At 35.7% G+C, this 23,918-nt stretch overlaps 1 protein-coding gene across 1 annotated transcript in view; it reads left to right on the top strand.

Annotated features, from left to right (window-relative positions):
- ATRNL1 (attractin like 1) overlaps positions 1-23,918 on the top strand; it is a 443,329-nt gene that overhangs the window by 251,772 nt on the left and 167,639 nt on the right. The window contains exon 29 of the mRNA XM_006778755.2: positions 14,053-14,160. Coding sequence (XP_006778818.1) covers positions 14,053-14,160 — 108 coding nt within the window. The remainder of the gene's footprint in view (positions 1-14,052; positions 14,161-23,918) is intronic.

Consider the following 23,918-nt stretch of genomic DNA (forward strand, 5'->3'; position numbering starts at 1 on the left):
TAAACATTTGGGAGGATATAAAATTTCTAAAGATGGAAGGACTTACAGGATGGAATTATCTCTATTATAAAAGACCTGTGGCCCTAATGCCTTAACGACCAAAGACCAGCGCAGGTGGGCCGGGCTGTGAGCTCAGAGGTGCATGCGGGTGGGTGGGGCCATGGGATTTTGTGGACTGGGCTTCTAGTAGGATGATAACACTCTTTACCTATTAGCCTGGGCTTCTCTAGCCTAGCTTCTTATTTTGAATAGATCAGAGCTGTCAATGCTACAATAAGAAAGACAACGAGAATAAAAGTAGATCCCTTAGAGTTGTTTTGTGACCTTCAGCTGCTCTGTGTGTGCTCTGTGACTTACTGTTCCCTCAGAAAATTGGAGTCTGGCTTCACAAGGTCCTTATGAGGACACAGTCACTCTCAAGCATGATATTCCTGAAGGAATTGTTTGAATAAAAAGCATATCAATAGATAATAATATACACTTGAACATTTATAATTTTTGCTCTCTTCTCGATACTATTTATTTGAAAGGGTTAAGAGGGTTGTTTTTTTTTATAGTAAGAGGGCATTATTTCCAATGACATTCTACTCCGTGTTCCTCTTCTTTGTTTGCACTAAAGAAAATCTTGCCCGATCTGATATTATTCTCTGAAGGTACATTTGCATCATTTCCAATTAAATGTTTGAAGTCAGCAGTCTATGGTAAATTATCATAAATGTTATTATAAGTTCAAGCTGAAATGTTAGCAAGAGAATTGCTAAAGGGTAGCATTTAAACTCTCATTGGCTTTGTGTATTTGCTAATGTCTGTGGTATATGTTACTTAGACTGATGAGTTTACAGTAACTTCTAACTTGAATTAAAATATGGTATTTGGTCTCTCTCTTTTTTTGAGTTCAATACAACCTTTAAATTCAAGTAACATTTGCTTAGTTAATCACCTCATTTTTTGAAGCAAGTAGTTAATGATTTAGGAAAATAAATTATAATTGTTTACTTAAGAGTTCTCAGAAGGGAACCGTGCGTGTGTGTTTTTGAAAACTGTCACATTCAGTGGATTGAGTAATAATTTATGCTCCATCCTTCACTTTTATTATGGATGGGGAGATGAGGTGGTTGAAATGTGGCAGAGACCAATTAAATTTTTAGGCCCATTTTAATAGTGCTTATAAAAATTCATTCCTTTGACAATGATCTGATTTTTCTTTTTTTAGTTTTGACCCATTTGGCCTTCAAATTGCCCCAGACATACGGTGTTTTCTTAGTCACCAGTACAGCAGTAGGATTGGTTTGGTGTCGTTGGTATGTCACACATTTGGATACTTGGCATGGCCAAATACTGTATATTGCAGTGGTAAGTGAGCAAAGCTTATGTCAAAGAAATAGCTGATGCAAGTGTAGTTGTTTTTAAAATTCTGACATTACAGACTTGTTCCCATGTGTTTGAACAGTAAAAACGTATTTCCTGTGGTTACTGTACCTAGAAAGGAACAGGAAGGCAGCGGAGATAGTTTGAGAGATTACAGGAAAAAAGGAGGCAAGAAAGTAAAACAATGTGTATAGAGTTTGACAAATAGGAAGGAATAATATACAGGAATGTGTAGATTGAAGGAGAAGGGCTCCATTTAGTCTCATAAAGCAGAATTGTGAAATAAAAGAGTTACTCTGACGCAAATCATTATTTAATGAACATAATATGGTTCATTGGAGTCCTACACATCCTTTAAGGGTCAGCTCTATCTTACAGACTTCTTTAGGCCTTTAGTACCAGACTAGCCCATGGTCATACTGTCTTTTTGTGCAAACATTTGTTTATGCCACTCAATTGACAACTGATCACACATTTTTGCATTTCTTACTTATTTTGTCATTAAAACCTTCTTTTGTAAGTTAACATCCCATGTTTTAAATCTCAACTCCAAGTAGAATGCCCGTTGGGAAGACAAGCTCTCTGCCCTATTTGATGCTAGCCTCCACAGCCTTAGCAAAGCACCTTCCTTCTGGAGTGAGTGTAATATAGTACCCTTTTCACCAAAGGCAGTCACTCACCCTGTGCTAAGAGAAAAAGATACAATAGCATTGGAAGCATGCAGAGACATGGGTGAAATTGAAAAGCTTTGAAACGTGTAGTTCAAGACCAGTTACTTATTTTGGTTATGTGATAGTCCTGAGATGGAGAACTGGTGCAAGATAGTATCAGTATAAGGATCTAGTCCAGCTGTGGGCAAACTACAGCCTGCGGGCTGGATCCGGCCCGTTTGAAATGAATAAAACTAAAAAAAAAAAGACCGTACCTTTTTATGTAGTGATGTTTACTTTGAATTTATATTAGTTCACACAAACACTCCATCCATGCTTTTGTTCCAGCCCTCCGGTCCAGTTTAAGAACCCATTGTGGCCCTTGAGTCAAAAAGTTTGCCCACCCCTGATCTAGTCAGTGGAAATTCGAATCATATTGACATTTTTAGAGATGGTATTTGGTATTTGTTCTGATGAGTACTGCACTTAATTTGATCCCAAAACATATGAGCTGCAAGTGTGTACTGTTGTCATTGTATGACCTGTGATGAATTATCTTTGTCCCAAGACAGATTACAAAATTGGCATCAAGTCAAGACAGTAAATGTAGGGGACTAGAATCCGGTGTATATCTGCTAGAAGCCACATTCCGCTGAAAGCTGAAGATATGATCGATTCTTGACTTGCTTTGCTGTCAGCTTCAACTTTTACAAGGTAGAGAGAATAGTGAGAAAAAACAACACAAAACTACCAACCACGTTGGGGGATGTAGAAATCCTGAGAGTGGGAAAATTGATTATGTCATTTTGGCGTACATAAAAGTAAGGAAAAGGAATAGAGGAGGTAAGTACATACCCAAGATTTTAGCAAACAGATTTCCAAATGTTTACAGAAAAAGCTATGTTTGATCAGTTGGCAACAGATGCTAAAATAAAGTGAGGTATCCTCATTAAACATCCATTCATTTATTCATTTATTAAGTAAACGCAGGCATGTTAGCAAGTCTAAAGCTACAAGTGAGTTAAGACTTCAAAACTGAACTCTCTTTCTTTTTTGTTAGGATAACTTGGCTGATACAGCCAGGCTATCTTGCAGATATGATATAGCTTGATTTCAGCCAATTGTTTAATAATAGCTGGGGTTGGGTTTTTTTTGAAGTAGATAGAAAAATGGACCGGGGTCATAGTATAGATACTGCTGGTGGTTTCTGAGTGGGGAGGCAGTCATTAGCACTCTCTTCTCTGCCTGGATTCTAAACAAGTGTGAACCACAATCCACAATTAAATGGCTTTGAGTCTATAAACCTAATGAGCTTGCTAATTATGAACTTCAAAACTAGGCAGATTTTGTCACTTGCCAGGATAATGCTCGACTAGGGCATGATTTCCTCTGCAGGAACCTTCCCAGGTAAGAAGTAAGAAGTTATGAGATGGCCTGGCAGTGTGGTTGAGCGTCGACCTATGAACCAGGAAGTCATGGTTCGATTCCCATCAAGGACACATGCCCAGGTTGTGGGCTTGATCCCCAGTAGGGGGTGTGCAGGAGGCAGCCGATCAATGATTCTCTCTCATCAATGATGTTTCTATATCTCTCTCCCTCTCCCTTCCTCTCTGATATCAATAAAAAATATTTTTTTAAAAAAAGGAGTTATGAGATGAAGGATCAGAGTAGAATTCACATTACCTGTAGGCAGATTAGCTCTTAAGAGGAAAGATGCAGACCTGAGTGGAACACCCCCCAATTCATCAATAGAATGTCATTCCACCTCATGAGGTCAACCATGGGGATGGTTATACACTTCGGGGAGTAGATCAGCACTTTGGCTTATGGTATAAATTCAGGAAAATGTGTACCAGTTGATAAGTGAAGCAGACAAGATACATAGGAAGAAGTAATCGAGCTCTTGGGAACATTTTTGGACTTTGTGAATGAGTTAAGAACGCCGTTTATTCTTCATTTGTAAAGAAAGGATCAGCTAAGACTGACATATGCAGGGATCTCTCTCTCTCTCTCTCTCTCTCTCTCTCTCTCACTTAAATTAGGATTCAACAACATATGATCTAAAATAGTACTTAAAGGAAAGGTCTAGGGAGGGTATGTTGTGGATGAATTTTTACAGTGAACGCAGGATGATTTCACAGAGTTTGAAAATAAGACAGTGTTTCTAGTCTGCAAACTAGGGAACTTCTTGGATCTGTTTTCTCTCAGAGTGGATATATGGATAGAGCCTGTGAAAATAAACCCAATGTTTTTAAATCCATATACCTTATCTGTTCTGTTTTTTCACATCACTATATGGAGGAAGCCCTGGAATATAAAAAGCAAAAGTCATTCTCTTCATGGGTTTTATGTTTGGCCTTGAATTACCAGCAAGTTAGATAACCCACCATCGTGATTCTTTTCTTTGCCTTCGAGTAGTGTTGCCCTGGTCAAGGGAATGGTATAGGGGCTCCACACACATGACAAGGTGGGGCCAGGTAACTGTGTTAGTTGGAAGTTCAAAGGATCAAAGAGAATTCTGCATTCAAGGAAAAATAAATTAAAACAGTAACAAAACAAAAAAATAACAAGAAAACATGAACAATTAAATGTAATGTGAAGTTCTTAATTTGAATTTAAAAAATTTACTCAAAGAAGTGTTAAGTAGAGAATACTTGTTTTTGATCTGAGTTCATGTGAAAAAGACCTGGAATTGTTGATTGAGTGGTTCTAAAAATGAAACAAAAATTTTTTTAAATGCATGTTCATTTAGAAGTAATTCTACCAACTTCTATATTAGTCAGATCTCATCTAGAATATTGTGTTAATTTTACATTTTAAGAAATAATGCTGAAAACCATGTTACATGAGAAACAGTTTTGTTCTACTTAAGAGACTATGAGTAAGCTCCTCGGACCTAGAGGACAGGACTGTATTTCTTATCTCTTAAATGTCAGTGTCTGGTCTTGTTCTCAGAACTTTACAGAAATAATGAATGAACCTTGTAAGATACTAGAATTGTTTCATTTGAAGACATGAGAAAAGTTTCAAATATATAATATGTATTTAAAGAAATTTTAGTAAATGAGATTATAAGGATTCCATTTAACTTTAATGGTCCCAAAAGAGCCCAAGAATATGCGTTTTCATTCAGTATATTGAACTTTTGAATAGTGTTATAAGTCTTTGGGAGGAAATATGGCCTTGCTAAAAAGTAGTTGTTTTGATATATGTATCCCAGGGTGCTAGATGGCCTCTGTCAGAAAAGACACAGCACATTTGACCCTCCTTTAATGGGAAAATTGAACTAAGTAACCTCTAGGCTTCCTTCCAGCGTCAAGAATGAATTACTCCAATGAGTCTGTTATGACCATTGATTTTCTTGCATTCTGATTTTTGTGTTATAACACACCGTTACAAGCATATGGGAAAGCCAGTTTATATCAGTCATGAGTAATCTATGCTACTTTTAAACTGTCCTTCAGATTTAAAATGTTAAAAGGATTGAAATTCGGTTTTAAAAATATGTACTAGTATATCTTCTTTCGCAAAAGATTGAAAAAATAGCAGTACATATTAATCTATTACACTGACTAGTCAATGGATGTCATAAGTACTTTCCAAATAAAGACTTTAAAAAAATTATAATTAGCTGATGTCTTGTTTCACAAAGAAACATTTTACAAAAGAACCATTTTTGAGTTTTTCAACAGAGAATTGAAAATGACTCCATTAGCTAATAGCAAAATAATCACATTTCCCTTAAAGGGAAAAAATATTTTTAAAATATTGATTAAGATGAAAATGCGGGTTTTTGAGTTTATGTCTCCAGGAAGACTTAAGTACCTCTTTAAGAACTTTCAAATTACTGTCACAAACTACGTAAATGTTCAGCACTAACTCCTTATACACTAAATGAAAAAGCTAAACCGATTAGGTTGCATTTAGAATTTAACTTAAAAGCTAGCATGCTGGGGTTCAGAATTGAATCTTGAACTTTGTATGGATTCCCAGAATCAGGGAAGAAAAAAAATACCTTTCCTTAGTGAATTACTTCTTAAGGAGTGAAGGAGAAACTATGGAAGAATTGATCTGAGTTTTGTTGTAACAAGAACCTCCAGTCATAAATTTCTGATGCACAGTTGGAGTCGATGTGTCATTTCTATTGTAATCAGCTGCTTTTATATTTCCCCTCATCAAGGTTGACTTGATTATATTGTGTACCTCTTGGATGTCAAAGACATTAATTTGCTTTTCCTGAGAGGAGGATATGTGTTGCTCTTACAACTTAGACCTGCATCTTGGGAAAGTAACATACACCACAATAGGACAGTGAGGGTATTCTATATGGGGAATTTTTTTTTTCAAGTGCAAGTTTCAAAATTTGAAATTATCGAGCTTTCCATTTTGCTCTTTGAGGAGTAATATATATTAAGCATTTATTCTGGGGATGTAGCTTTTAAATGACCTTTTCAGTACTCATCTTTTTGCTCATTTTGATTTGCTCAGATAAATTACAACCACCTGGCCTTTTGTATTAAAGAAGGCTACATACAAAATTGACCTTTTGATGCTTTTTGGGAGAGCTAGGTTCATTGTATTGAGTTTAACTGCTGTTGCTGTTTTCTGGGTTAGGTCTTAAAATAACTGTATTTGGATAGTAATGCCTATTGCTTTAGCCTTTTTGTTCCAAGCTACTTCTTACATTATAGGAAAGGACTCTCTGAGCAATACGAAGAGAACTTATGTTTTTTAAAAAATAATGAAACACATTCATTTGGATCCTGTGGGGCTTGATGATTTTTATATGTTATTTCTATTTATCTTAGTCTTTAAAAAATATATTTATTGATTTTTGGAGCGAGAGAAAGGGAACGGGATAGAGAGATAGAAACATTGGAGAGAGAGAAACATCACTGATCGGCTGCTTCCTGCACGCTCCCCTCTGGGGATCAAGCCCATAACCTCAGGCATGTGTCCCAACAGGGAATCGAACAGGTGACCTCTTGGTTCCTGGATCGACTCTCAAATGCTGAGCCAGACTGGCCGGCCAATTTCTCTTAACCTTGATGAAACCAAAGTATCTTTTGACAGTTCTTCTCCTTGCCACCTTGCTTAATAAGACGCGGCCTTTTCTCTGTTTCTTGAACACTTGAAGCTCAGACTTGCCTCGGGAACTTTGCATCTGCTGACCCCTCTGCCTGAAATATTCTTTCCTGGCCTCCTTTGTTTCATTTACCCAGAATTCCGCTGTCCCCGGTTGTTTCTGGCCTCTGTGTAGTTCGGTGGGCCGTGTGACTATTTCTGAGAAGTGATATATGTCGCTTCTGGGCTGAGGCATGGAGAAGTCCATACAGGATTCACTAGTCTCTTTTCTTCATTCACATGCAAGAAGTTCTTGGGTTGAGATGGCACAGCCTCAAGATCGCAGCCGTCTGTATTGCTGAGTTGCCAGACGGGAGTTACCTGGACCTAGAGAAGATTTTCTATGAGCAAGAAATACACTTTTCTATGTTAGATTTCTGAGTTGGGGGACACATGCCTATGTTGACTGAGTGTCTAAGGAATCAGGTCAACTGTCATTTCATTTCCTCAGAGGTCTGTGATCACTGCAAAGCACTTCCTCCCTCTACTGCCTCCCTGTCCTCCATCAATTTCATGTCTCCTATAGCGATTTTTTCTGTAAAATTTTTATTTGTTTATATAAGAATAGGTTGGACAAATAAGGCATCTATGTACTATTAATTATGGTTTTTTAGGGCTCAGTAATCTTTAAAATTGGCAATAAGCATTTAATTTTTTGGCTTTTCATTTTAATTCCAGTAAGTGCAAAACAATCAAAATGAAATGCCGCCCTGCAATGGTCTATTGTGTTTCCTATTGCTCACCAGAAAGAATGGTCTTGTATCAAGCAATCGCTGAGTTTTTGACTCTTCTAGATGAAGCCATTCTGTATGATTTCTTTCATCCGGAAGTGAGATCACCTTTGGCAAAGTCTAAATCAGTGATGCCATCTATGTCAACAAAGAAAGGATTCCAAATCCAAATTTTAATTTCAAAATTGCCTGAAGTAACCTTCCAAAATTCTGCAATATCTTTACATACCTTCAGGTTTGCCCACTAAGAAATAGATAATAAGGCTTTCAAATCTAGGCTACATAAATACAGGCATACCTCAAGATATTGTGGGTTTGGTTCCAGTCCATCACAATAAAATGAGTAACACAATTTTTCAGTGTGTATAAAAGTTGCTGTAGACTGTTTAGTGTGTAATAGCATTATGTCTAAAAAAAATTTATTCCTAAAAATTCTAACCATCATTTGAGCCTTCAGTGAGTCATTGTCTTTTGCTGTTGGAGGCTATTGCCTTGATGTTGATGGCTGATCTGGGTTGTGATTGCTGAAGGTTAGGGTGGCTATGGCAATTTCTTAAAGTAAGACAACAATGATGTTTACCATATTGAACACTGCTTTTGTAGCATGAGATGCTGTTTGATAGTATTTTATCCACAGTAAAACATTTTTTAAAAATTGGAGTCAGTCCTCTTAAAACATGCCACTGCTTTATCAACTATAAGGTTATGTAATATTTTAAATTCTTTGTTGTCATTTCAGCGGTGTTCCCAGTATCTTCACCAGGAGTATATTCCATCTCATGAAACCACTTTCTTACTCAACTTTTCATCTGTTAATGTTCCAATGTGAGATTGGAGCAATTCAGTCACATGCTCAGGCTCCAATTCTAAGTTTCTTTCTCTTGCAGTTTCCACCACATCTGCAATTACTTTCTCCACTGAAGTTTTGAGCCCCTCAGCGTCATCCATGACAGTTCTTCCAAACTCCTGTTAAAGTTGCTGGTTTGACCTCTTCCCATGAATCGCAGATGTCCTAAATGGCATCTAGAACAGCGAATCCATGCCAGATTGTTTTCAATTCACTTTGCCCAGATCTGTCAGCGCACTCACTGTATGGCATCTGGAGCCTTATGAAATGCAGCCTGGAAAAGAGTAATTGAAGTAACCTAAGCAAAATGCTATGACAAGCCACTCCCATAGGGTACTAGCGTCATTATCTGTAAAAACCAATTCAGACTAGAAGTCTAGAAGCCAAAGATTCCCAGTATTCTAAGTAAGAGTTTGAGGACTGTCCCTTGCATATATAGTTATAGAAAATGATAGAATTTCACACTAAATATGTTGCAACTTCTCTTTACTTCCTCCAAAAGAACAAAATTGATTATTTATATTACTCTGTAAATGTATTTGTGTTAGTAAGAGAAATACTCTTTTTTATTAAATGCTGCTTAATTTCTATCTAACTTAAACACGTTCATTTTATGATGCAAACTCAAGAGTAACAATAAATCATTTTGATTGCTCCTTTTATACCTTTCCAAAAACTTAGGAATATAATTTTTATTAAAAAACATGAATGTAGCCCTGGCTGGTTTGGTTCAATGAATAGAGTATCAGCCTGTGGACTGAAGGGTCCAGGTTTAATTCCGGTCAAGGGCACTGACATGCCCAGGTTGCAGGCTCAATCCCGAGTAGTGGGTGTGCAGGAGGCAGCCAATCAATGATTCTCTCTCATTATTGATGTTTTCCTCTCTCTCTCTTCTTCTCCCTTCCTCTCTGAAATCAAATAAAAAAATATATATATTTTTTAAAAGAATGTATTATGATGACTTTATGCTGATATTTTTTATAATCTCAGTATTGCGATAAGGTAGATGAGGAGCAATATGAAACTTGATGTTGATTTGAGATAAAGGTCCACAAAATTGTCCCATCCTAAAAAAATCAATATCCACTTACTTTGGAGGATAAGACATAAATTCTAAAATAATAAAGGACATATCATAGTTTTAAAGGCTAATTCATAATTGAAATTAGTTTTTTCATAACTTGTCTTCACTCACATTCACATGATACAGAGTTTTATATTTTAATCCACTCATTCATTGTTCATTTATCAGATACTGTTGACTGCCAACTATGTGCTGTAGGGAATAAAAACCAAATAAACATAGATATGTGCATTAAAGACTTCAGAGAAGCATGAAGATATAAAAAGATGGCATCACACTAATCTAATAAATAATTCATAAGAATCATGATCACGTCAAGCTTGGGGTGGGGTGAAGGACTTTTGGAAGTGGGAGAAGGATGAATAGAACCTAAACATAGCAAGAAGGAGATATGAAGGCAATTGGGGACAGAGTTAATTACTATTTTGTTGGGTGTGTTTTTTATGGATTATTATCCTAAAATCTATTAGGGAGTTGTTTGTATGGTTTTAGGGTGGTTGAAAATTTGGCTAGTATGAAATTTGGAGAATGCTGCAATAATTGAAGTAGTAATATTGAGTAGAAGAAATACATATGTATATACTTGATAGAATTAATATTCTTGGTTGCCATATTGAAGCATCGATTTTTATTTTATTTTTAATTTCAGATTTGTAAGAGGTTTGAATAGTAAAACAGTTACGGACAACAAACATGTTACTAAGAACATCTCTTTAATTTTTAATTTTTCTTCACAACAATGTTTATGGCAGCATGATTATTATCTATTGTATTACGATCAATTTGTTCTTCTGGCTTTATTTGTCTGTTGAATAATTGGCAATAGCAGATTAGTTATAAAACAGATCATCTGTTATATGGCTTCTTATATGGATGTAGAAAATGTTAGGCTTCATTTTATATAAAAATCATAATCACAAAATAAATTATTTTTTAAAGTTCTTTAAAAAGTACTCTATATTCTTCTAATGTTTAGGTTGAGTTTTTATCATTCTTAGTTGCGATTTGCAGAAAGCAGTTCCAAATCTAAATTTATTTTACCACAATCATGACATTTTCCAACTGTCACATGAATTTGCAACATTTGTTAAAAGGGAGACCAGTAGAGCTAAATGTGTCACTAGTGCTGGAGGAAACGGGCCTGTGGTAATTAGTGTGCCATCATGAAAGACCAAATTAGTGCTTGAAATTTGACATAATAATTGTACCAATGAATAGTCATAGAGTGCTCACAGTGTGCCAGCCTCTATGCTGAGCAGACCGATTGCATTATCTCATTAGTCCCAACCTTATATTATTATTTCCTTTTTATCCAGAGGGAATAAGCATGAAAAAGACCTAAAAGCTCATTTGGTTATGGTCCATTAGGTAGTGGGTGGAGAAACTGGGACTTAGAACAACCCTCTGAGGTATAGGAGTAGGTATGGGCAATGTTAATGTCCCCACTTCACAGATGGGGAAAATTGAGGCTTCGAGAGGTCTCAATAATTCAATTAAGCTGAAATAGTTAACAAGTATACAAACTGGTATTCAGGTCTTTCTGAATAAAGTGCAGCTAGATCACCTGTCAGTATTTATATTAAATTTGGACAAAATTTTAAGTTGTAAGCCTGCTGTTTATCTTTTCTTTGTTTTGACATAGAGGGGGCAAAAACCGGGAAGTAATGCATACAGATACTAAGTGGCAAAAGGGGGGGACAATTGTTGATACTGAGGGCCAGTTATTCGTAGCAGATAATATTGTCACCCCATTATATTATTTTAGGCCATCACCTCAAAGATCCCCAGTCAGAACATTTACATTAATTTCTCAAAGTCAGAAATTCAGTATGCTGGCTAGAGTCCTTGAACCAGCCCTCTCCTGAGTACCTTGGAGTAAATTCATCCAGTTAATTCCTTATTTGTGTCCTGCACTGTATATCACCTTCTGCCCTAATTTTATCTTAATGTGTGTTGTTTACAAACTATAGGGTTAGATACTGGGCAAGAAAATTGTTATTTTTTTCCTTCTTTGTAAAGAGTACTATACTAGGCATTCAGTTCTTAAAAAAAATAATTGAAACGCAAAGCTCAGAAGACAAACTGGAATTTTAAAAAATAATTTTGTATTCTAATAAATAAAAAGATGAACAATAACTATGACTGTCACTGATTTTTCTTTATTATAAATGTTAGGGTAACAATAATATATTTCAGAAACTATTTTTTGTCAGAGATAGTAAATTTGGAATATTTATAGATTTATATTACAGTTTGTGGTATTGACTATTTATTAATTGTATTTTGCAGACCTTTTAAGTGTAGGATAAAGGTAAGATGAGGAAACAGAAACTTCATTTTGTTAAAAATCATGTAATTGTATGAGCTACCATTTGTTAACCGAGGACAACTAGTATTAATAAAGAAACTTTTTAATACAAATGTTAGGAAATTGTTTTCAAACCTAAATTATAATTTACAATTTTCTCAAAGCTATTTGCATATTACTATAGGAAAGTTACTTTGTATAGTGTGTGTGAGCGCACGCACATTTGTGTTTTTACCAGAGACAGAGAGCATGATGTTTTCTATAGTTGGTGTCCCTTGACATCCTATAAAATAAAAGCCTAATATGCAAATTGTCCCCTCGACCTGGAGCTCGACCAGGAGTTCGACCAGGGGGCCGTGGTGGCTGGTGGCAAGCAGCCCGGGGGAAGGGAAGCCCCGGCCAGCAGCCACTAAGGACCCGGCCCATGCACGAATTTCGTGCACTGAGCCTCTAGTTTGAAATAACATTACATTTGCATTCTGCGTAGACATTATTCAGATCAGTTGGCCTCTCCCATTGAGAAAGGCACAAATAAGACTCTACTTGCTAGCAGCTGTATTTTAAATAAATTTTGAGTTTATATTAAAGCTAATAATTTGGAGATTTAGATCGCATTTATGTTTACTTTAAATGTTTTAGTACATCTTCCTTACTTCTTTTTTTAAAAGAAAAACCATTGCTCCATAATAGTTGTGTTATTTTTATCCCATATTGGCACGTGGATGGTCTCTTTTTAATAATAACAAAGCAAGGCCTCAAGTTCTGTTTTAGCTACACATTTCATGAACAGCATCACTGCTGTGCCACAAGTGTTAGAACAAAATCTTAGATAATGAACTGCCATCAGGCATTGCCTGGCATCCCTTCATCATCTAAAAGGGAATTTTATGAATGATACATTTCAGTACTCTATACATAAACATTCATAGACCAGTTAGCATTTTAAGTTAATGCCAGTGAATTTAAAAAATCCCAGTGAATAATGAAGCCCTTCATTGTGTTCAAGGGTTTTGCCTTTCTTCAGTGATACAGTTTTCTTCTCATTTGAAAGGGTATTTAATTGCATTGCTCATCCACTTTTAATATTTAATAATAGTTGTATTAGCTGTATAGAATGAGAAGGGCGCAATTTGCAAAATCTAGTGCCGGTCATCAATTTTTTCTTATCATGACTTAGTGAATATTATAATTTCAAGGAGAGGCAGAAATATAAAGTTGCTTGAACATTGGTTGGGACTTGCTAGTTTATTGGTGTTAGCTTGGCCAAAGCCCAGAATAGGCAAATGGGGAAAGAAACAAATATCTGGGGGTGGAACTGTGGCACAAAATTTTTGCGACACACTACTACTCATTCCTCATTTCAAACCATGAACATGGAGGCTTTGAATAATGTTCTAAATGCTGTCAGTAACAACTGCTGGTTCCATAGCAATGGATAGGGGACCTTGATGACTTACCAGGCTTAGTCTTGGAAGGCATATGTTCCTTTCATCTCTATTAACGCATTCTGACAACTTTTCATTAACTTTCCTTAAACATTTTTACTGTTGTTTGCTTTCAGCTAAGACAAAAGCATGAGTTAGAGCGGGAGAAACTTGGCATGGCCATTATCATAATAGCACTTCTCACTTAAGCAACACCTCTTACTGGAAGTTTTCAAAATGCTTTGAGCACATTTCATTAGGCCTGCTGGATGGAGGTCAGGGAGAAGTTCATTGCAGGCCATTCATTGTAGGTCATTCACTTAAAGCCTCTATGGCATGTACTGGTAATCCAGGCCATGGAGAAAAAAAATTTTCATGTTGAGTGATGTAGATATGAATATGTGCATTAGCTGATTCTTAAATTTTGACTGTCATTGGTTAAAAATAGAACAAGATATTGTTGAATGTAATGTGTGTAAACCTATTTTAAAACAAATCATTTTTAACTCTTGCCAGCAACTGCTTCGAGAACGACAGCAGATGGCCAGCCGTCCCTTCGCCTCTGTGGACGTGGCACTGGAAGTAGGAGCCGAACGAGCGGACGTTCTGCGGGGGCCATTAGAGGTAGGAGCAGCGGTGCTGAAAGGGGGCCGCTGTGATTTGCATATTCATATCTCTTCTCTAATCTGCATCTGCTCCTGCAGCCAAACGGAGTCTGATTATCTAGAGTTGACAGGATTCCGCTACATATATTATGCCATTTTCAAGGCACATGGTTTTAATAGTATGACATGAGCCCTAACAAAGCCACTGGAGAATCTATTAGCCTAGGCTCACCTGACAGCCTTTTCCCAACAGATAGGAGCCAAAGGAATTTAAAATATATATATGATGGAAGAAACAAAGCGACTATATTTAGTCCTTGGATACCCAATGCTCCTTAGTTAATGATTCACTTCTGTATTAACAAAGTTGACTCTAAAAGGTGGGTGGAGATGGTTGCATTTTAATTATATAGTTTCACTTTTGAATGTTGAGAATTGTAGAATACAGTGAGAATTTTTATTTGTGGTAATGACAGTATTAGTATATTCTTTTATTGCAAATGCAGAAATAGAGTATGGTGAAGGAGAAATCGTCATGTGCAAGTGAATGTGGAATTAGGATCCTGAAGTAATGCATGAGATGCTTTTTGAAAATAATAATCTCCAAAGAGGAAAACTCCACAGATTGTTATTAGTGACTAATCAAAGCATTTAGAGGCAGAGTAATTTGCTGGTATGTTTATTACTTTTGTATTTATATTTTATATATAGTAAGCTGATTAAGTAGGAAGATTAAGACGCAATGTAGATTGGAAATAATTTTATTCTCTTTTATAAAATGCCCTCATGTGACTAATTTCAGGTTGCTATTTTGCTTTTCTACAAGAAAATCGAGGACTATAAAAATAGACTCCTTCAAAAATTTAGGAATAAATATAATTGATTCATGGGCGCTATACAAAGGCCAGTATTTAGAGGACAGTTGTCTGTGGATTTTTTTAGCTGCTTGATTTTTAACTTGTGCAGCTTACAGATTACTTGAACATTAGGAAGCTTGGAACATTAGGAAGGTTGTGTGTCTGACTCCCATTACTGGGGGAGAAATGAGAAGAGAGGCTGAATGGTTAAATGAAAGTTATAGTAAGTGCTTTCATTTCATTTTGACCCCATTTTCAAGTAGCTTTAGTAAAAATATTTCAACAAAACCTGGACTATTTGAATGCAACCTCTTTTTTCTCTCTCAACTATTTATAACATTCTCATTTACTGCTAAAGCTCAAGTAAGGAGAAAAATGATGAATGTAAATAAGACACACAAAGGCCAAGGAGGACTAGAACTAATCAAAGAACTAGAAAGCACAGATTTAAGGAACAAATGTGGTTAACATACATATACATGTCAATTGCTGCTTAATAGTGTTCAAGGATGCATTTATGTGTATATGCGTTCATAATTATTCTCTTATTTTTTCTAAATTTTATTTCCTTTGTTTTCATTGTGATGGTTTTTAACCATAAATTTTATTTGGTAGAGTTCTAAATGCTCTACCTCTCCTTTCTTTTAGTTCATATTTCCCTGTTAGTCCTTATTATATTCCTTTGTTTTCATTTTCTTTTCCTTTTGTCTCACACCTATTTTTTGTAGAAAAAACTGTTAGCTTTTTATCCACCCCGCGCCCCCCACCCAACACTCTGCGAGTCTGTCTTTTAATTGGTAATCTATTTACACTGACAATAATTACTATTCCACCAAGGCTTATTTTGGCGACTTCAGTGTGTGTGTGTGTGTGTGTGTGGTGGTGGTGGTGGTGGTGGTGGTGGTGGTGGTGGTGGTGGTGGTTGTGGTTGTTAGTAGCCTTGCTTCTTTTTTGTTCCTTTTCCAATTTATTTTGGATAAATTGATTTTCTTCTACTAAACTGAGCATTTCATATTCTGTTTCTGTATTTCTCTTTGCTATTCCTTCTCAAGATTCATAATGATGCTTATTTTTCCCTATCAGTGTCTAAAGCTCATTAATAAACATTCCTGCCTAGTCCATCGCAAGCAAAATTTATACTTTAGCATGCTCTCAGCCCCCACTATTCCTCCCACCCCTTGTTAAGTGCATGGAATAATTGATACATATATTATAAGTGTCTTTATTTTTATTATGACATGTTTAAATAACAGTGAACTCTCTTTGTTCTCTTTAACTTTCTATATCTAGTTTTTTACACAGGGATTTATTTCATATTTCACTAGAGTAAATCCTTCATGAGATTTTTTCAAAGAGAAATTTTATGTGGCATATTCTTTGAAACCTTGAATGCCTACCAATATATTTATTTTGTCCTCACATGTAAGTAACAGTTTAGTTACATATAAATTTCAGTATCAAATATCTCTTCTTCGAAACTTTAAGTATATTACGCCATTGTCTCAAGCCTGATGTCGGTTTGATTCTTTGTACTTGTTTGTTTGTTTTTTGGCACCTCTCAGAATTTTCTCTTACTTTCAATGTTCTTACATTTCTTTCTGATACGTATAATTTCTCCTATTTGGCACTCTGCGCAGTTTTTTAAGTCTGCTCTCCTTTGCTTTGTATAATTCTGGCTAACTTTTGGTTACTCTTTCTTTATTCTCTCTCCTTCTGGAATCCCCACTAGATACCCTAGACCCTTACAGGGGCATTGTGTGAGTCCAGGGCAGACACAGTGAGCCCCTCGCCGGCTGAGCAAGGCTGCCCTCACTCTCGGGCAGGGGCAGCATGAGCCCAGCTCCTGCTGCCGGGCACAGCCAGGAACGCCCCGGCGCTGCCTCCTGGACAGCAGTCCCAGCAGCTGGTCTGAGCAGCGTGTTTACTTTCCCAGGGTTTCTTATTTTTCAGAGTGTTCCAGCTGTCTTGTAATATAGCTGGTGTTTTAATTATTTTATTAACATATACCATTCATATTTTGATTATATAAGTAATAAATCATCACTATAGAAAAAAATACAGAAATAAATAAAATTAAAATCTTCCATAATCCTACCACCCATAAGTAGTCACTGCCAGAAATTATTTCCTTCCAGTAACATTTTCCTTTTGCCTGTACATAGTTTTAGAAAATCGAGAGTTTATTCTCCATGAGATTTTACATTCTGGTTTTGGGTTTTTTTCCCACCACCCTCCTCTTCAGGCTCACGCAGGGCCTGGAGCATCCCCTTCTTGCCGACAATATAAGAAATGTTTTGAATTGCACTTTGTTAAGCATCTACTTACGTTGCATTGAGAGAGCCATACTCAACCATTTTGTTTATATGAAAATTGTTCTAGCTTTTGGCTTTCATGCTCACACTGAGAAATCTAACAGTGTAATGGTCATTTCCTCGTAGTTTATCCAGCTTTTCTTCCCAATAACTCTTAAATTCTCTTTGTCTTTGGTGTTCTGCAGTTTTATTATGGTTTTTCTGAGCATCAATTTATTTATTTTTTAATCCCACTGGACTATTTTGAGCTTCTTATGACTCATATAAAGAATATAAAGATGAAAATGAACAAAACCAGCAAGAGGATAAATCCAGTTTCACCTCTCACTGTCTGATATGATAAAGAGAAACATTTACAAAAGGTTTATGACCCTGATCGCCTGTATTCCAATTGGCTGTCATTCAGTAGAGCAATGCACTACTTAAGGACAGTTAAGCAATGGTAGCATGAACTATTTTTATACAGCAGTCTTTCAAGTAAGAAGTGGCTATGTAAAGTAGCCTATAATATCATTTATTGGAAAGTAATAAGTACAGTTTAGCATTTCTTGGGGACAGTGTTCCACCTCTGAGTAAAAGACTGAATTTCCAACCCCACCCCCATCCTTCATCTACCCTCAGATAAAACAGGTATATTGGACCCATAAAAAAAAAAACCTGTGCTCAGCAGAACATACAGACTGTGAAACATAGTAAGGCATTGAGTACTGTCAAGTACTTACCACACATTCCTAGTATATATGTTAAAATATTAATGCTTACTATATTAACATCAAACTAATATGAATATCTTAATACTAGTTAATCAGTGTTAACAGCAACAAAAGTAGTTATAGTTTTGGCTCCTTTTCCTAATCTTTAGATTATCTTGGAGCATCCTTGTGTGGTGGCAGCATATAATAGTTATTTTATGATTTTTGTTTAAATATTTTATTAGGCTATAGTTCCCTGTGACAGTTGTTATTACACTAAGTTGATGTTTCTATTTGCTTACATTTCATTTAAAACGGGTTAGTAATTTAACTTGTATTTTCTACTTTCTATTACATGCATTAGTAGATAATATGATCAGGTTCATATCCTCAATGAAATAGCTGACTCTAAGAATTCTATAAAATACCATTAAATCAAATAGAAATCCTATAAAGTGAAATTCCAGATATTGGAAGTATTGTGCGAGATATTTTAAACGTAGAATCTAAGAAACCAATAATGGTATACTCTAGGTAAACATTTTCATACGTTCCCATATTTTGCTTAGAAAATAAAATAGCAACTGGGTTAAAATTTAGGATATTTAATATGAAGATTTACCTCAAGTCTTAATTTACACTTTTCTTTTAATCAAGAGTTATAGTTCTACACTTTTACACCAGAGATGCTTGTTCATATTTAAGCCTTTTAATTTGTTGGTATTTATTGTATAAGCCTCTTTTAATTTTTGGTTCATTATGAAAGGCTCTGGTTGAACCATTAATGACATGTAAAAATATGATAAACTAAATATAACATAGGTAAAGTTTAGGTAAAATTTTTCATGGAGAAGAAGCTGTTATTTAAGACCATTGCCATTCCCAATACGTCTTTTTCTTTCTTTTAAAAAAATATATTTTATTGATTTCAAAGAGGAAGGGAGAGAGTTAGAAACATCAATGATGAGAGAGAAACATCGATCAGTTGCCTCCTGCACACTCCTCAGTTGGCAGGCCAACGCTCTATCCATTGAGCCAAACCAGCCAGGGCCCGAATACATCTTAAGAAACAAAAGCAAAAATGACCCAGTATCATCTTTACATATTTCATCATGGAAAGTCCATCTTAGAAAGAAATTATATATGAGGTACTGTTGATATTTTTGTATTTTGTTTTGTCATTCTAATACGTGTGTGGTGGACGTCATTGTTGGATTTGGTTTTGAGGAGGCCTGCATTTCTATGTAGGTGGAACTTGTCTACCCATTTATAGGTGTGCTTATTTTCAATTGTCAGTTTGTTCACAGAATTTAACTGAGGAATATTGTAAAATAAGAGGCAGGGAGCAGGGGGGTATCTAATATGTGCCTGTAAAACAAGAATCTGGAAATGCAGCTTTGGAAAAATACCTTCATAAAACAGTTGTGTTTTTCCAGCTGCTTCGGAGGTCCTTTTTAAGTGAAATGACTTCATTAAATAAGAAATAAAATATTAAAATCTAAGATGAATTTGCAGCGTTTCTAATAGGCCATTTTAAGTATACAAGAGAATTGAATCATATCTCTCAGCCTGAACAATTGGTGACTCAGAGCTAATCTTGTTGCATCTCTGCCCTCCTTTCCTCAGCCGCCCCCCTAGTGATTATTATGAAGCAAGTCCCAGGCGTCAAAGATTAAATTTTAATTGAATCTCAGAGTCCTTGGTTTATCACTTTAGTGTTGGAAAAATAACTTTTGAAATGTTTAAATTTTAAAAATTAATACTTGTGTTTATCTCGAAGGTTTTTTTATTCTTTCGGTTTATCCTATTTGTGTGTAAATTGTAAAGTATTTGCTAGGTATATCCTTCCAGGCACTTATTCAATAAGCAATAGGAAATCATCACACCTGAGTGGGAATAAAAACTCATTAAGTGATATTGTTTTACTTTATTAGCATATTATGTATATCATTGCTTTAGTAGCATTGCTGCGACATTAAATTATAAGAACTGTAGGTTTTGCTTAATGGAAGGTGCTACTTAAATTAACAATATAGGTCTTTTGATCTATTTTTTATTTACTCTATTATATTTTTAAATTGCACATTGACTATAATCCTAGAAGTACTTTCTTAATTCTTATTAGAATACTAATTTTTCTCACTGGGAAGCTCAACTGAAAGGCATAACCAGCTTTAATTAACAATAAAAAGAGAGAAAGAAAAAGAAACTCCACATCATTAGGAATTCTGATTTTTGCCACTCTAATGGAAAGACCATGAGCAAAATGGGGTTAGTCAGATATGAGAAATGATAAGCAAACATGGTAGGGGCCACCTGTGACAAGCTACAAAAATTGGGGAAGTAACCTTGACATATTTCAGTCCAAGTATGAGTAGCTATAGTTAATTATATTCTAGACAGTATCCATTACCAAAGATGTAGGGCCAAATTAACTCTAATGTTGCACTCATCACAAGACATTCCACAGCTAGCAATAACATTAAGATAATGCTGTTAAAATAAGAATTCCAATTATAAGGCAGATGAGACTGTGAAAAACATGACAGCCGTAATGAGCAGTAGGAGTTGGTATTCACTTTGATAGGAACGTAGTTATTATGGATAGAGAGGAAACAAAACACAGTCCGCAGCCTTTTCCTCTTGTCATATCACCTCTGTGGATAGCAGCTTTGGGTTCAAATTCATTGCTGTTTATTCTCCCAGGTTGGTGCCAGGATGATGATCTTACAGCTGTAGCTAGAACACCCTCAGTCTCTGTTCTGCTTCATTCTTTCCAATAGCTGTAAGCATTTTCTTATTTGTTTTTTTTTTAATTAAAGTTATTGGGGTGACAATGGTTAATAAGATTATATAGATTCCAAGTGTGTATTTCTCTGACACATGAGCTGTATATTGCATTGTGTGCTCACCACCCAAAGTCAAATCATCTTCCGTCACCACATACTTGGTCCCTTTACCCTTTACTATCCCCCTACTCCCTCCCCTCTGGTAACCACCATACTGTCCTCTATGTCTTGAGTTTCAGTTTTATGTCCCACATTTGAGTGAAATCATATGGTTCTTAGGTTTTCTGCCTGACTTATTTCACTTAGCATAATATTCTCAAGGTCCATCTATGTTGTCACTGGTAGCAGTATTTCTTACTTATTTTTATCACTTCTTTGTTTAAAAAAAGGTATGGGGGGAATCAAGGTGTGAGTCCCTTCTTGCAGGTGAGAAAACTAGATCAGTAACTCAGTGGTACCAATTCTGAATAGATTCAAATGACTTGAAAGATCACCAACTGCTTATTAAGGGGGTGATTTTAACCAAAGCAGGTGTAATGAATATCACCCAAGTACAACGTCATGCCCTGTGTTGTATTAGACATACCCTTGTTTTTTACTTTACAGCGGTAGGAAGAGACAGAACTGGAGGCTGTCACTGGTGGGAATAGTAATATCAGCGGAGAACAGGCTGCCGTTGACAGCTCTCTGTTCTTTGTAGCCCCTCTGCACGAAGCCGCTCCGACAGTGACTGTCCCCACTAGCTTTGTAAGCCAAGCCTGTGAATCGTGTACAATGTAGTGTTCATTGATCGCCTGGTGTGGTTTAACCCAGAAACCTACCGTTGGGCAAGTCCACCCTGTTGAAGCTCAGTCTAACCTGCTCTGAAGCTTCAAGGCTGTTTTATACAATTAAGAAGAACTTAGAGGTCCCGCCGCTCATCTGACCTATAATTCATTTGATCAGAGTTTTAGCATTAAGCAGCATCGCTTTTGCCTCTCTGTTGTGCGTTGTTAGGGATTATAGTTTCTTCTTGTTCACTTTTTGTTTTTTTCCATTTCATGAGCCAAATAGAAATTTTTCTTTGCCTAAAGAATAAACCTATCTGAAAATCTGGGCTATTTTTAAAGGTCAGGACTCTCTTCTGCTCCTGGAAAATCCTATATACTATTTTGGTTTTCATTTACTCTATATGTCACCATTTATTCACCACTTATAGAATTAATGTAAATATTTCCCTCCATCTCTTTGTAAATACATTTCTCATAAAGCATTTTCATCTACATTGCTTACTCTAGAGCATGACCAATTTTCATAATCCTCCCTACAATACGCAGTATAATACCCATAATGCGGGTGCTGTCTACTCTCATATTTACTTAATCTGTCATCAGAGGGAGCATGGCCAATGCCTTTAAGTGAACCAATCGATTATATAGCATTGTGTTTAGCTTCCACAGGCATACATTTTGTTTTCTCCCTTAGGAACCTTAATTCTGGAAATGAGCATGCCATCTAGGTTCAGAATGTTCATTTATTAGGTACAAATGTATATTAGTTTACGTAAAACATACTTAAGTGATAGATCTATAATGTAACAATAAAATTGTAAGGCAATTTATTAGCATCAGTGAAGTTTAAATATAATCAGAATGAAGCTGATTTAAACTATAAATATTATAATGAATCTTTCAAGATGAACAACAGAGCTCAAATTCGAAATTGATGTTCTTAAATTAATCAGTCAGTTAATATATTGTCAAACAAATTAAAACACATTGCCTTATTAGGGGAGCAACTTTGCTAATACTTTTAAAATGTGAAAACAGTGGACTTCAGCCATATTGTTACAATAATTTAATATTTGTTTTTTTGTCATATCTATTTTATTTTCTTTCCTCCTTTCTCACTAGAAACAGTGAATGAAGAATTCCAACTTCTTGTTCATATTTTTGAGCTCTTAATTGTACATATAAACATCATTGCCAGCTCGTGGGCTTCTTTTGTGTATAGTCTTTTGGTAGTATCTGAACATACAGATATATATATATACATATATATATATATATGTATATATATATATACATACACATACACACATATGTATACACACATACACACGTATGTGTGTGTGCGCGTGTGTGTGTATGTATTGCAATTAGGTGTCACAATTTTTTGGTAAAAATATAAATAAAGTATAAAAATAAAAGACATGTCGGCACTAAAAATGTTGAACAAATACCTCACTGTGTTTTTTTAATTAATACCACTTTCTGACATGAAATTAATATTATCACTTTCAGAATAATGTTTAAAAATTGGTCTTTTGAAAATGTTATTTCAGCTCTCGTTCATTTCTTTTGGTGGTGAATAATTGGTTCATGTCATTATTAATCAGGGTTAGACTTTGTACATCTCTTGGATGAATGTTATTTTAGAATTGAAAGAAAAATAAGGAGGAATGAAATCAAGGTCAGGTGTGTAGTTATTTTACCTCTAATGTTAAGAACATTAAATTTGAAGTCAGAAGACATAATTCCAGTTCCACTTCTATTTACTTATGCGACCTTGAGAAATAACTTATGCATTTCTGAGCCTCAGTTTCCGTATTTATAAAGTAGAGGTAAGAAATACCTCCCACGTCTAGCACCCAGAGTTCATGTTGATCAGACAAGGTTTGCTACCTTTAAATGGCAAACTCAACATTGCTATCTGAACATAAAGTATTCTAGCAGTGATTTACTGTCCAACTTTTTTATTTACACATTTTAAATAATGATTTATTGATTACCTTCGACGTGAAAGGAACACTGCTAGACACTAGAGCATAAAAGTGAGTAATATAATACCCAACCACTTCAAAAACAATCAAACATATATGAGCAAACTGTATTATTTATTCAATCTACAGATTATGCTTGATGGAAGAACTCCTAGACTCCTCCCCAAAACTCTGTACTAGAAAAACCCCAATGCCACTGGGGCCTGGCCTACAGATTGGGAGTCTTTACTGGGAACAGAGCTACCTTTTCAACAAACTATATGGTGGTCATTCCACAGAAACATTCCACAGAAACAGAAAATGTCTAATCCTATCTAATAATAGACAAAGATTGAAATTGACCATACCTTCGCTCCGCCTCCCATT

This window comes from Myotis davidii, unplaced genomic scaffold (genome assembly GCF_000327345.1).
Source record: "Myotis davidii unplaced genomic scaffold, ASM32734v1 scaffold107, whole genome shotgun sequence".
NCBI classification, from domain to species: domain Eukaryota; kingdom Metazoa; phylum Chordata; class Mammalia; order Chiroptera; family Vespertilionidae; genus Myotis; species Myotis davidii.